This window comes from Dendrobates tinctorius, unplaced genomic scaffold, assembly GCF_039654945.1.
Source record: "Dendrobates tinctorius isolate UK_male_01 unplaced genomic scaffold, ASM3965494v1 ptg000147l, whole genome shotgun sequence".
In the NCBI taxonomy this organism is placed as follows: domain Eukaryota; kingdom Metazoa; phylum Chordata; class Amphibia; order Anura; family Dendrobatidae; genus Dendrobates; species Dendrobates tinctorius.
Window position 1 is genome coordinate 16,710,469 of NW_027361814.1, and position 15,873 is coordinate 16,726,341.

General features: G+C 48.8%; 1 protein-coding gene across 2 annotated transcripts in view; it reads left to right on the forward strand.

Moving 5' to 3' along the window:
• LOC141049752 (alpha-2-macroglobulin-like protein 1) overlaps nt 1–15,873 on the forward strand; it is a 164,499-nt gene that overhangs the window by 70,404 nt on the left and 78,222 nt on the right. For both annotated transcript variants that reach the window (XM_073546479.1, XM_073546478.1), the window contains exons 13-14: nt 312–384; nt 1,655–1,800. In XM_073546479.1, the coding sequence (XP_073402580.1) occupies nt 312–384; nt 1,655–1,800 (219 nt within the window). The remainder of the gene's footprint in view (nt 1–311; nt 385–1,654; nt 1,801–15,873) is intronic.

Here is a 15,873-nt window from a genome sequence, read left to right on the forward strand (position 1 = left end):
GTGGTCCTATTTTGCAGCTGGTCCTTTCCTCTTATATCAGCACCACCGTTTGCAAAAAACTTGTAAAAAACTTATTTTTTTAGGACTGTCCACAAATTTCTGGACAGTTGGCCAGTCTGCTGTGGTAGATGCAATCTTCTATATAACTAGGGCAAATAATGTATCGTTAAAATCATCTAGTTTACAAGTAAAAAAGGTCAAATAAAAACAAAAAAATGACTAAATACATTTCACTTCTAAGATCCTGTTTTGTCCTGCATCTCACCAAAAGTGCACTGATTTAATATATTTGTTTATTTGTGGTCATGTAGTATGTGTCAAAAGGGGTCATTTTATCTCATGGTGAATATGATGTGGATATAAGAGGACAGCCCCTGGGTTCCGGTGAGTATACTAATTCAAATTATGAAGTATGTGGAACATGTTTATTGTTGAAGAAGGGGGTTTAATGAACCTACTCTTTAGGAACAGTTAGGTTAGGTGCAGGCAACCATGTATTCTCTCTTCCGAGAGAATGGGGGCAATTATGCAAATCACAGAGTTTGATCAGAGAGTCACCATAGTGTAATCCAATTCACTTGGCTGAGGAGAAAAAATGTCTCCATCACCCTCCATTCTGTTAGCTCCAAGTGCAGTCTGATGGTTTCCATTTACTAATTGGCTTGCACGGCCAAGTTCGATTCGAAAATCGGATGAAAGTTGGGCATGCTGCGATATTTTCTAATGTGGCATGTGCACAGCCATATCGAAAAACATTGGTCTGAGAGCACCCATGCAAAAATAGTAACCTTAGTGTGAAGCCCCTTAGTGTTAATCCATAGTTTGATACCACTTTTATGGCTCTCACGCAGTACCACCTACACACACATAAGGATGCCCTACAATGCTTCTCATACATATTATGCTCCATCCGCAGCACCCCCATAAACAGAATGATGCTCATCCATACATAATGTATATAAAATAAAATAATCTGTATGCATTTTCTAATTTAATCTGTAAGCAGCTACCCTAAGTCTAGGTTCAAACAAAGGTCTGTATGCACGGACATGGCCCGTCTGAAAATTGTGAGAATAGCCCTGTGTTCTTCTCAGCATCAATGACAGATGCAGGAGCTATTTGACATTAAAACAAGCACTGACTACATAATAGGGTATGAGAAACATAAATTGACAGCTCCTCATTGTCCCTCCTCCCTGCTGAGATCTCACACTGCCCAGTACAAGCTGCCACTGTCAGTCATGGCAGAGACTGAATACATATGGACTCATGGGCTCTCATGCTTTAACTGGACTCATAAAATCCTGATTTTAATATCAGCATTATACATCTATTCAGATGTGATTTTTTTTAAGTGTATACACCAATCTCATTAGGTCTAAGAGAAATATTGACTTATTTGTGTAGTCTGTATTGTGAACTTTAGAGACAGATGCACTTAAGTACATTAAAATGCAGATTAGAGTCTTTGAAAGCAAATTTGTTAAAGGGGATGTCATCTTCTCTACTGGGGTCTTTAATAGCCAGAAGAAGAAAGTAGATGCAAGGATGGATGAGCAGTAACTAAGGTGCAGCAAATATTGAGAATTTAATAGCTTCTTTTGACTAGAGATGTAATGAATATTAATATTAATTTAATATTTTTTTATTCTAGTTCTTCAAGGAAAGTACGACCTGAAGATCCCGATTGGTGTTGAATATTATCCTGAATTCATTTTTGTTGTCCACACAATATTGGACAATGGTGATATCCCATTCTATACAAAAGAGTTCACAACGACTTTATGCCTGAAGAATAAGGTGCAACCACAAATTAATTAAGGATATTATTGTTATTATTAATATTTTATGTTAATATTATATGTACACAACCAGACCATAGCTATAAGGATGCAGAGGTAGCAGTTGCACCCAGTTTAAAAAATAGTGCCACGTCTGTTGGTGAGTTGTTTCTGGTCTTGCAGCTCAGTCCCATTTAATTACTTCCCAACACACTGGATGCCAGACTCAAAGGCTGAAGCTGCTCCATACTGGGTTTTTGCTGGCTGTCTTATACGAGCTACAGCCAGTATCTGACTTTAAGAGCTGCACATGGAGCAAAATCTGAATGCTGCCGATAACCCCTTAAATACTGCAGTCAATTTCTGACATGAGTTTTTAAGGTACGTAATTCCAGAATTTTGCCATTTCAGATACCTATTGGTCCCACCTTACTGAAAATTGATTATGGGGTGCCATTGGGTTGTCATGGCAGATGGGGACCTGGTGAAGGTCCTCATGGCTGCAATGTTGGTACTGTTGTAAAGCCAAGATACACACTGGGCTTTATAGAGACCTTCATTGTATTTATAAACTGTAATAATGTGATATTGAAGTATAAAGAACAAGTGACTACTGTATTTGATTGCAGGTTCAAGTCCCCTAACTAGACTTAAAAATAAAGTAGAAAAAGTTTTAAAAAATATAAAAATACACTTCCCTTTTCCCAGTTTAAAAACACATAAATAAAAAAATATGAACATAAGTGATATTGCAGCCTTAATATATAAAAATATAAAATTATTTAACCAATATGGTAAATGCCGTAAAGCAAAAATAATCAGAATTGCCATCTTTTAGTTGCCACTAGAGTTGAGCGATACCAGCCGATACTTGAAAATATCGGATCGGAATGGATCGGCCGATCTTAAAAAAAAGTATCGGTATCGCCGATTCCGATACCGGGAACCAATGCAAGTCAATGGGGCCAAAATATCGGAATTAAAAAAAACCCTTTCTTTCCTTGTAGGTTAATTCTACATGAAGAAAAACAACTAAGAATAATGTAGAATGTATTGTGGGAGGTGGAGGAGACATTAAAGCCATAGAGGTTTAGCCCAATCAAATGGAATAGCAGGAATTAAACTTTTTTTTTAAAGATGTTAGGAGTTACAAAGATATTGACTATGTTAGCCTCATTTATATTTTGCCAGACATGTATGTCTTCTTCTTCTTTCTTCTTTCTTCTTCTTCTTCTTCTACTTCCTTTTTTTACATTCTTCTTCTTCTTCTTTTTCTACTTCCTTTTTTTACATTCTTCTTCTTCTTCTACTTCCTTTTTTTACATTCTTCTTCTTCTTCTTCTTCTACTTCCTTTTTTTACATTCTTCTTCTTCTTCTTCTACTTCCTTTTTTTACATTCTTCTTCTTCTTCTTCTACTTCCTTTTTTTACATTCTTCTTCTTATTCCTTTTTTTACATTCTTCTTCTTCTTCTTCTACTTCCTTTTTTTACATTCTTCTTCTTCTTCTTCTTCTTCTTCTTCTTCTTCTTCCTTTTCTTACATTCTTCATATTCTTCTTATTCAACAATTATTATTCTACATATTCAGCTTCTTCATCTTCTTCCTATTCTTCTTCATCATATTCTTGTTTGTGTCAGGCATTCCTGTAGTTGTTATCTAGAAAAGTTAGAAGTTTACACCTTCCGTTCTGCCTGTCACAAAAGATTTACAACAGGATTTGTCCGCGTTCAGTTTGGCCTGCAGCAGCAGGCCTTTTCCAGGGGCACCACGAGGAGGAACGGACTCACCCCCATACACTGCTTAGTCTTCTTCTGCTTATAAATAAGATAATATCATTTGCTCAGTGTATTAGTCTTATGCTTAATGTTCTTCTGCTTTGTTTTTTTTATGCTTCTTTGTCTTCTCTCTCTTGTTGTTCTGCATCTTGGTGGTTGTCTTCCTGTTCTTTGTCCTCTTGAACCAGCTGACGGTACTGGCACCCGGAGGGGCAGCAGAAGGAACAAGAGCCAATGGCACTACCGAGGACCAGCTGACGGTGCTGGAACCCGGTTACTAAGCAGGAGGTACCTGTGCTACAAAGCACTACCAAGGACCAGCAGACGTTGCCGGAACTCGGATACCGAGATGGAGGCACCTAGGCCAAATGCTCTGACGAGAACCAGCTGACGGTGCTGGAACCCGGAGGGGTAGCATAAGCTGCAAGAGCAAATGGAAATAGCGAGGACCAGCTGACAGTGCTGGCACCCGGAGGGGCAGCAGAAGGAATAAGAGCCAATGGCACAACCGAGGACCAGCTGACGGTGCTGGAACCCGGTTACTAAGCAGGAGGTACCTGTGCTACAAAGCACTACCAAGGACCAGCAGACGTTGCCGGAACTCGGATACCGAGATGGAGGCACCTAGGCCAAAGGCTCTGACGAGAACCAGCTGACGGTGCTGGAACCCGGAGGGGTAGCATAAGCTGCAAGAGCAAATGGAAATAGCGAGGACCAGCTGACAGTGCTGGCACCCGGAGGGGCAGCAGAAGGAATAAGAGCCAATGGCACAACCGAGGACCAGCTGACGGTGCTGGAACCCGGTTACTAAGCAGGAGGTACCTGTGCTACAAAGCACTACCAAGGACCTGCAGACGTTGCCGGAACTCGGATACCGAGATGGAGGCACCTAGGCCAAAGGCTCTGACGAGAACCAGCTGACGGTGCTGGAACCTGGAGGGGTAGCATAAGCTGCAAGAGCAAATGGAAATAGCGAGGACCAGCTGACAGTGCTGGCACCCGGAGGGGCAGCAGAAGGAATAAGAGCCAATGGCACAACCGAGGACCAGCTGACGGTGCTGGAACCCGGTTACTAAGCAGGAGGTACCTGTGCTACAAAGCACTACCAAGGACCAGCAGACGTTGCCGGAACTCGGATACCGAGATGGAGGCACCTAGGCCAAAGGCTCTGATGAGAACCAGCTGACGGTGCTGGAACCCGGAGGGGTATCAGAAGTTACCCCTGAAAAGCAAAGTTGGCATGCCGCAAGCTGGCCGCAGTTACCGAATCACACAGTCCTACAGGGGGTGCTTGTCCTACTGGCACTATGGAACAAACCTTTCTTACCAGAACCCGCAGTCCACATAGGAAGCACCTAAACTGCTGGCACCCTAGCCTCGGCTAACCCAACCGCAACACGACATGGCAACTTGGGGTGGCAAACTGACATTGACACTTCCCGGAAACAGCAGGCAGGGCTGGAACCAAGCTGGGCAGGAGGGAGTACCCGTGCCAAAGTCAGTTATGAGCAGCAACTGGCGATGTTGGAGCCCAGGACAAGCACTTAGCAGGCTGAGGCCTGATGTGCTGTCAATTGGGAGGCAGCAGGACAGATTGCCATCAAAACAGCAGGGGAACAGCTGACGTTACTGAACCCCACAAACACAGGAGCTAGTGTTTTACTCTGTGAAGACGGCACTTCCGAGCAACAACTGGCTGTGTTGAAGCCCAGGGACAAGCACGGAGCAGGCTGAGGCTGCATTGAAGAAATTTTAAGATCGGTTGTAGACTACTAATTTGAACCAAGCTCCACTTAGGCCTGTGGCTTCACTGATTTTCGTATTTCCCCTGTCCTCCAACCCCGCCAGTTACAGCTCCGAAGTGGCGTCTGCACAATCCACACTTGTTCCTGTGTTACAGGTGTTCAGTCCGGTCAGTTAATCCCCTGATGTGTGTCCGGCAATGTCGCCTGCTCTGTCCACATTCCCATAATGGGAATGTGGACAGAGCAGGCGACATTGCCGGACACACATCAGGGGATTAACTGACCGGACTGAACACCTGTAACACAGGAACAAGTGTGGATTGTGCAGACGCCACTTCGGAGCTGTAACTGGCAGGGTTGGAGGACAGGGGAAATACGAGAGACAGTGGAGCCACAGGCCTAATTGGAGCACGGTTAAAAATCAGTAGTGGTATGACTGTGTAGGCAGCAGGAGACTTTGCCATCCACACAGCAGGGGATCAGCTGACATTACTGAACCCCACTGAGACACGGGAGCAAGTATCTCTTTCCGTGTGGACGGCACTTCCGAACTACAACTGGCTGTGTTGAAGCCCAGGAAATAGGAGGGTGTAAGCAGAGGCCTACTGTATTTTGAATGAGGTGACAGCAGGAGAGACTGCCATCCACACAGCAGGGGATCAGCTGACATTACTGAACCCCACTGAGACACGGGAGCAAGTATCTCTTTCCGTGTGGACGGCACTTCCGAACTACAACTGGCTGTGTTGAAGCCCAGGAAATAGGAGGGTGTAGGCAGAGGCCTACTGTATTTTGAATGAGGTGACAGCAGGAGAGACTGCCATCCACACAGCAGGGGATCAGCTGACATTACTGAACCCCACTGAGACACGGGAGCAAGTATCTCTTTCCGTGTGGACGGCACTTCCGAACTACAACTGGCTGTGTTGAAGCCCAGGAAATAGGAGGGTGTAGGCAGAGGCCTACTGTATTTTGAATGAGGTGACAGCAGGAGAGACTGCCATCCACACAGCAGGGGATCAGCTGACATTACTGAACCCCACTGAGACACGGGAGCAAGTATCTCTTTCCGTGTGGACGGCACTTCCGAACTACAACTGGCTGTGTTGAAGCCCAGGAAATAGGAGGGTGTAGGCAGAGGCCTACTGTATTTTGAATGAGGTGACAGCAGGAGAGACTGCCATCCACACAGCAGGGGATCAGCTGACGTTACTGAACCCCACTGAGACACGGGAGCAAGTATCTCTTTCCGTGTGGACGGCACTTCCGAACTACAACTGGCTGTGTTGAAGCCCAGGAAATAGGAGGGTGTAGGCAGAGGCCTACTGTATTTTGAATGAGGTGACAGCAGGAGAGACTGCCATCCACACAGCAGGGGATCAGCTGACATTACTGAACCCCACTGAGACACGGGAGCAAGTATCTCTTTCCGTGTGGACGGCACTTCCGAACTACAACTGGCTGTGTTGAAGCCCAGGAAATAGGAGGGTGTAGGCAGAGGCCTACTGTATTTTGAATGAGTTTACAGCAGGAGAGACTGCCATCCACACAGCAGGGGATCAGCTGACGTTACTGAACCCCACTGAGACACGGGAGCAAGTATCTCTTTCCGTGTGGACGGCACTTCCGAACTACAACTGGCTGTGTTGAAGCCCAGGAAATAGGAGGGTGTAGGCAGAGGCCTACTGTATTTTGAATGAGTTTACAGCAGGAGAGACTGCCATCCACACAGCAGGGGATCAGCTGACGTTACTGAACCCCACTGAGACACGGGAGCAAGCATCTCTTTCCGTGTGGACGGCACTTCCGAACTACAACTGGCTGTGTTGAAGCCCAGGAAATAGGAGGGTATAGGCAGAGGCCTACTGTATTTTGAATGAGGTGACAGCAGAAGAGACTGCCATCCACACAGCAGGGGATCAGCTGACATTACTGAACCCCACTGAGACACGGGAGCAAGTATCTCTTTCCGTGTGGACGGCACTTCCGAACTACAACTGGCTGTGTTGAAGCCCAGGAAATAGGAGGGTGTAGGCAGAGGCCTACTGTATTTGTAATGCGGAGACAGCAGGAGAGACTGCCATCTCCACAGCAGGGGATCAGCTGGCAATGATGAACCCCACTAACACTTGAACGAATGTGTTTGGCTCTGTGGAGACGACACTTCTGAACACCAACTGACGCTGTTGGAGCCCAGGATTAGGCGAGGAGCAGGCTGTGGCCTACTGGATTTTGGCAGGTGAAGGCAGCAGGAGACTTGCCATCTCCACAGCAGGGGAACAGCTGGCAGTGCTGAACCCCACTAACACTCTAACGAAGGTGTTTGGCTCTGTGGAGACGACACTTCTGAACACCAACTGACGCTGTTGGAGCCCAGGATTAGGCGAGGAGCAGGCTGGGGCCTACTGGATTTTGGCAGGTGAAGGCAGCAGGAGACTTGCCATCTCCACAGCAGGGGAACAGCTGGCAGTGCTGAACCCCACTAACACTCTAACGAATGTGTTTGGCTCTGTGGAGACGACACTTCTGAACACCAACTGACGCTGTTGGAGCCCAGGATTAGGCGAGGAGCAGGCTGGGGCCTACTGGATTTTGGCAGGTGAAGGCAGCAGGAGACTTGCCATCTCCACAGCAGGGGAACAGCTGGCAGTGCTGAACCCCACTAACACTCTAACGAAGGTGTTTGGCTCTGTGGAGACGACACTTCTGAACACCAACTGACGCTGTTGGAGCCCAGGATTAGGCGAGGAGCAGGCTGGGGCCTACTGGATTTTGGCAGGTGAAGGCAGCAGGAGACTTGCCATCTCCACAGCAGGGGAACAGCTGGCAGTGCTGAACCCCACTAACACTCTAACGAATGTGTTTGGCTCTGTGGAGACGACACTTCTGAACACCAACTGACGCTGTTGGAGCCCAGGATTAGGCGAGGAGCAGGCTGGGGCCTACTGGATTTTGGCAGGTGAAGGCAGCAGGAGACTTGCCATCTCCACAGCAGGGGAACAGCTGGCAGTGCTGAACCCCACTAACACTCTAACGAAGGTGTTTGGCTCTGTGGAGACGACACTTCTGAACACCAACTGACGCTGTTGGAGCCCAGGATTAGGCGAGGAGCAGGCTGGGGCCTACTGGATTTTGGCAGGTGAAGGCAGCAGGAGACTTGCCATCTCCACAGCAGGGGAACAGCTGGCAGTGCTGAACCCCACTAACACTCTAACGAAGGTGTTTGGCTCTGTGGAGACGACACTTCTGAACACCAACTGACGCTGTTGGAGCCCAGGATTAGGCGAGGAGCAGGCTGGGGCCTACTGGATTTTGGCAGGTGAAGGCAGCAGGAGACTTGCCATCTCCACAGCAGGGGAACAGCTGGCAGTGCTGAACCCCACTAACACTCTAACGAAGGTGTTTGGCTCTGTGGAGACGACACTTCTGAACACCAAATGACGCTGTTGGAGCCCAGGATTAGGCGAGGAGCAGGCTGGGGCCTACTGGATTTTGGCAGGTGAAGGCAGCAGGAGACTTGCCATCTCCACAGCAGGGGAACAGCTGGCAGTGCTGAACCCCACTAACACTCTAACGAAGGTGTTTGGCTCTGTGGAGACGACACTTCTGAACACCAACTGACGCTGTTGGAGCCCAGGATTAGGCGAGGAGCAGGCTGGGGCCTACTGGATTTTGGCAGGTGAAGGCAGCAGGAGACTTGCCATCTCCACAGCAGGGGAACAGCTGGCAGTGCTGAACCCCACTAACACTCTAACGAAGGTGTTTGGCTCTGTGGAGACGACACTTCTGAACACCAACTGACGCTGTTGGAGCCCAGGATTAGGCGAGGAGCAGGCTGGGGCCTACTGGATTTTGGCAGGTGAAGGCAGCAGGAGACTTGCCATCTCCACAGCAGGGGAACAGCTGGCAGTGCTGAACCCCACTAACACTCTAACGAAGGTGTTTGGCTCTGTGGAGACGACACTTCTGAACACCAAATGACGCTGTTGGAGCCCAGGATTAGGCGAGGAGCAGGCTGGGGCCTACTGGATTTTGGCAGGTGAAGGCAGCAGGAGACTTGCCATCTCCACAGCAGGGGAACAGCTGGCAGTGCTGAACCCCACTAACACTCTAACGGATGTGTTTGGCTCTGTGGAGACGACACTTCTGAACACCAACTGACGCTGTTGGAGCCCAGGATTAGGCGAGGAGCAGGCTGTGGCCTACTGGATTTTGGCAGGTGAAGGCAGCAGGAGACTTGCCATCTCCACAGCAGGGGAACAGCTGGCAGTGCTGAACCCCACTAACACTCTAACGAATGTGTTTGGCTCTGTGGAGACGACACTTCTGAACACCAACTGAAGCTGTTGGAGCCCAGGATTACGCATGCCGCATGCAGAGGCCAATGGGCAGCGGTTTTTATGGAGGTTGTGGACTACTACTGATTCTAACCATGCTCCACTTAGGCCTCTGGCTCCACTGTCTCTACTATTTACCCTGGCCTCCAACCCCGCCAGCTACATCTCTGAAGTGGCGTCAGCACAATCTACACTTGTTCCTGTGTTACTGGTGCTCAGTCCCGTCAGTTGATCCCCTGATGTTTGTCCGGCAAGTTCGCCAGCTCTGTCCTCATTCCCACTACTGGTTATGGGAATGTGGACAGAGCAGGAGACCTTGCCGGACACACATCAGGGGATAAACTGATGGGACTGAGCCACAGGAACAAGTGTAGATTGTGCTGACGCCACTTCAGAGATGTAGATGGCGGGGTTGGAGGTCAGGGGAAATAGTAGAGACAGTGGAGCCAGAGACCTAAGTTGGGCACGGTTAAAAATCAGTAGTGGTTTGAATGTTGATGGAGCTGGTGACTTTGCCGTCCACACAGCAGGGGATCAGCTGGCATTACTGAACCCCACTAACACAGGAGCTAGTGTGTTTCTCTGTGCAGACGACACATCTGAGCGACAACTGGCTGTGTTGAAGCAAAGGGATTATAGTTCAGGTGGTAGAAAAATGAACACACCAGCAGACCTGGATACAGTTGCCAACCACTAATTTAGTCTGTAAGAGGAATGGCAAAGTCTTTGGAGATCCAGGCCTTGTTCATTTTCAGAAAAGTCAGCCGGTCAACATTATCGGAAGATAGTCGCGTGCGACGGTCTGTTAGTACACCACCTGCGGCACTAAAGACACGTTCCGATAATACACTGGCAGCAGGGCAAGCCAGCACCTCCAATGCATACTGGCTAAGCTCTGGCCATGTATCCAGCTTAGAGACCCAAAACTTGAAGGGGGAAGAGCCATCTGGGAGTACAGCGACAGGGCAAGACATGTAGTCTGACACCATCTGACGGAAGCGTTGCCTCCTGCTGACTCGAGGCGTCGCTGATGGTGTAGACAATTGTGGTGGACACACAAAACTTTGCCACATTTGGGCCATAGTGGTCTTGCCTTGTGCTGCGGCGCTGCCTCTGCTCCCTCTTTGTGCAGAGTTTCCTCCACTGCCTCGACGCACAGAGCTGCTTTGTAAAGCACTAGCAACAATGCTGTCGGGTGGAATGGAAAACATTATGGACTGCACCAGTGACTCTTCGTACTCCCGCATTTTACGCTCCCGGTTCAACGTTGGTATGAGCCTTTGTACGCTGTCCCGGTAGCGAGGATCTAGGAGGGTGTACACCCAATAATCAGCCGAGACGAGAATGTGGGCGATGCGGCGGTCGTTTCTCAGGCACTGCAGCATGAAATCAACCATGTGCTGCAGACTCCCAACTGCCAAAGAACCGCTGTCCCCTGTTTGAGGCGTGACCTCGGCCTGCTCTGCATCACCCCACCCTCGCTGTACATACTGAGTAGAGGTTTGTGTACCTCCCTCCTCTGGAGAGATGTCTTCCTCCTCCATCGACTCCTCCTCATCCTCCTCACAAAGTGTCCCCTGCCTAGGCCTTTGTGAGGAAACACGTAGCGCAGACTGTCCAGAAGCAGATGGCATTTGGGACTCCTCATCCTCCACCTCTTCTGAAACCTCATCCCTTAGTGCTTGCAGTGTTTGTTGAAGCAGGCAGATAAGGGGGACAGTCATGCTGACTAGTGCATCATCTGCACTCGCCATCCGCGTGGATTCATCGAAGGCACGCAAAACGAGGCAGATGTCCTTCATAGAGGCCCACTCAATGGTGCTGAAGAGTGAACGGCGCACAGTGCGACTTGTTTGCGCCTGATGCAGCTGGTACTCCATGACTGCTGCCTGCTGCTCACACAACCGCTCCAACATATGTAACGTTGAATTCCACCGGGTGGGTAGGTCACATATGATGCGATGTTCCGGAAGGCCAAATCGTCGCTGCAGAGCAGCGAGGCGCGATCTTGCCGTGCTGGAACGTCGCAAGTGAGCGCACTCTATGCGGACCTTGTGCAACAGTGCAGCAAGATCCGGATAGTCCCTCAGAAAGCTCTGCACGACCAAGTTAAGAACATGTGCCAGACATGGGATGTGTGTGAGGTTGCCTAGGCCAAGAGCTGCCACCAGATTTCGGCCATTGTCACACACTACCAAGCCCGGCTGGAGATTCGCTGGCCCAAACCACACATCGCTCTCCAGCTTGATAGCATTCCAGAGCTCCTGCGCTGTGTGGCTTCGATTCCCCAAAGAAATTAATTTGAGTACAGCCTGCTGACGTTTGGCCACGGCTGTGCTCATATCGGTCGTAACAGGCTCCTGCTCTGCTGTTTCTGAGGAACTTGAGTAGGAGGAGGAGTCTATGTGTACAGACTGGAGTCCTGCAATCCGTGGCGTTGGAAGAACACGTACAGCGCCACTCTCCAGATCCGTACCCGGCTCCACAACATTGACCCAGTGGGCAGTGAGGGAAAGGTATCGTCCCTGTCCATGGTTACTGGTCCACGCATCGGTGGTCAGGTGGACCTTGCTACTAACGGCGTTTAGTAGCGCATGTTTTATTTTGCCCTCAACATGTTTCTGCAGGGCAGGGACGGCTCGCCTGCTGAAATAAAAGCGGCTGGGCACGTTGTATTGGGGGACTGCCAATGCCATTAAGTCCCGGAAGGTGTCAGTGTCCACCAGCCTGAATGACAGCATTTCAACTGCCAGAAGTTTGGTAATGCCAGCATTCAGAGACTGTGCTCGGGGATGGTTTGCCGAGTAAGGGCGCCTTTTATCCCATGCCTGTGCTACCGATGGCTGTGATGGATGGGAACGTGCTGCTATGGGTGTAATCTGACAGGGTCTCCGGACAACAGTGGCAGAGGTTCTTCCTTGGCGATCCTGTGAGGAAGCCGAACCAGCAGTGTGTGAGCTGGAGGAAGAGGGCCCAACACGAACTGAAGAGGTGGTAGGTGGTGCTGTACGTTGGCCTACGTCTTCAGGGTGTCTCTGCAACTCCAACTCGTGCTTGGTGCGCACATGTTTCCACATATTTGTGGTATTGAGGTTGCTGACATTTCTCCCTCTTTTGACTCTCTGATGACACAGCTTGCATTTGACAAAGCAAATGTCATCTGCAACTGTGTCAAAAAAGGACCACGCACTGCAACTCTTGTGAGCGCCCGGTTTGCCTTTGGAAGGAGGAATGCTCCTAACGGGTGCCGAAGTGGAGGGTACAGGCAACCAAGTCTTCCCCCTCCCTCTGCCTCCTGTTTTGGCCGGTAGGGGAATCACTTCCTCTGAGCTGCTCCTACCACCTTCCTGTTGCTCACGCCATGATGGGTCAAGGACCTCATCATCTTCCCTCCCCTCTTCAAACAGCTGCTTCTCCGGGGTTGTCTCGCCAGCACCGTACGCACCAGAAAGTGGCAACTGAGTCTCGTCATCATCTGATGCGTACTGAGGTGTGCTGACCATAGGCACTGGCCCACTCGCCTCTTCAGATTCAGAGGGACAAAGAAGTTGCGCATCACTGCATACTCCCTCTTCTTCACATTCAGGAATGCTGCTTGGCTGGCCCCCTCTTTCCAAGCCAACAGATTCCGAGAACAGAAGTAGAGACTGTGATGGCTCCTGTCCATGTCTCTCTGACTGCCTGGGCACTTTGGCAGGTGGTGAAGAGACAGATGGTTGCTCTTCGGTGCTCTGACCCTGAGAGGATGCGGAAGTAATTGAAGTCGATGCGTTAGCTGCCATCCATCCGACAACGGCTTCAATTTGTTCCTCCCGCAGCAGTGGGGTACGTTGAGGTCCTACAAAGCTGCGCATAAAGGACTGTTGCCTGCTAAAACTGGGGGATGCTGATCCACTGGTGCCCGCAGCAGGCCCAGAATCCCCACGTCCTCTACCTGTAGAATCCCCACGTCCTCTCCCTGCAGAATCCCCACGTCCTCTCCCTGCTGAAACTCCACGCCCACGCCCACGCCCACGCGCCTTACTCCCTGCCTTCTTCATCTTGCAAGACTGCTTAAGATAGGCAAAAAAGTACAAAGGGGGGCCTTAGTGTGCTTATTCCTGAACAGCTGGTTACAGGTACAAGAAACACTAATTTTATGAAGTGTGTGTGTGTGTGGACTAGACTTTAATAGGAGCTGATGTGGCCTACACAAGTTCAAAATGTAGTGTTTGGTGAACTTTTTTTGTGGTTTCTTTGTTGGAAACAAACTCAAAGTATGTGAACAAAGAATTGAAACTGATAGTATCACCAACTTTTTGGAGCTATTACAATGCAGGCAGGTAACCTACAATGCAAAAGATGAGGCTCCAAAAAAATTGGGTAATACTAATCTGGCTGCGCCGGCAGGGCACAAGCCAGAAAAAAAGGCTCCTCTATCTACTCCTATATAGTGTTTGCAACCAACCAATGTTGATGGATACGGATGGATGCACACTAATAGGAGAAGAAAAAATGAGCTGCACTCAAAGACAAATATGTGTGAGGCAGTGACGCACGTTGAGCGTCCTACAACCAGACGTAGCTGCAGGACACTCTACTCAGCGTGAGCTGCACTCACACACAGTCAGAGGCCTCTCAGACAGCCGTCAACAGTGCAGCTAAGTGGGCACTGGCACTGACAGGCTGCAGAAAGGCTCCGCTGTGTACTCCTTTATAGTGTTTGCAACCACCGTAGATGGAGACGGATGGATGCACACTAATAGAAGAAAAAATGAGCTGCACTCAAATAAAAATATGTGTGAGGCACTGACGCACGCTGAGCGTCCTACAGCCAGACGTAGCTGCAGGACACACTACTCAGCGTGAGCTGCACTCACACACAGTCAGAGACCTCTCAGACAGCCGTGAACAGTGCAGCAAAGTGGACACTAGCACTGAAAGGCTGCAGAAAGGCTCCGCTGTCTACTACTAGTGTTTGCAACCAACGTATATGGATACGGATGGAAGCACACTAGATTGAAATTATGTAAAAAATGCAGCTCAAAAAATAAAAGATGTATGAGGCAGCAGTGATCACACTGGGTGGCCTACAGCCTGACGTGGCTGCAGGACCCACTCCACAGCGTGAGCTGCACTCACACAGCCCTTGCAGACAGCTGTGAACACTGCTGCTAGGGCAAAGAAGGCTACAGTGGTGGTTTATGTAGCCTGGGTAAAGCACTAGATGTTTGGTGGAATCGCTATTTCTAACTGTCCCTCACAGTCTTCTACAGCAGCCTGTCCCTAACTGAATTCACAGCAGAGTGACCAGAAATGGCGGCTGCGGTGGCTTTTATAGTGCATCATGACATCATTTCGGCAGCCAATCACAGCCATGCCAATAGTTAACATGCCTACATGCCTAACAGGATGTGCCCACACTTCGGAGGATTCCCATTGGCTTAATCAAAGCAAGCAGGCTCATAGCATGATGGGAACTTCCTATTCCGATTCCGATTCCGGAATCCGATATGACAAAAGTATCGGAACTAAGTATCGGAATTCCGATACCGCTAATATCGGCCGATACCCGATACTTGCGGTATCGGAATGGTCAACACTAGTTGCCACGCCTAAGGTTTCATTAAATGGTCACACAACCAAATTCTTTTCTTTACAAATTTCAAAAAAAAAATTCAACATTAATAAGAAAAATAAAAATATATAACTTTGGTATTGGATCAGCAATGGGCAAATCAATCAATGTAGGATCGAGTTTGACTGGAATTTCCTGAAATTCACGATTTCAAGCAAATTTGCAAAAAAAGACTTACTTGGCACCATTACCAACACTACTGAAGCTGAAGTAACTGCGCTGCCTTCCCCATAACGCCCGGCCCCTGCAGCTTTGACATAGTGTCTGGTTACCATATTATCATACTTTGTACGTTATCTGTCATTATCTGGGTCATTAGAGATCAGCAGTTCCCAGTAGAGGACAGTTGGGCACAGATCTTTCTTTCGCTCTCTGTACATCTATCTCTACTTTTCTTTTCCAGCTATCAAATTTTTGTAGGAAACGGCGCGACCAGCAAAGATTTGCCATTTTCTAGCTGTAGTCATATTGACCTGAAGATGAAGAATAATGTTCCTAAGTCAATTATACAACAAAATACACACAATAGGGCAGCACGGTGGCTCATTGGATAGCATTGCAGCGCTGGAGTCCTGGGTTCAAATTCCACCAAGGACAACATCTGCAAGGAGTTTGT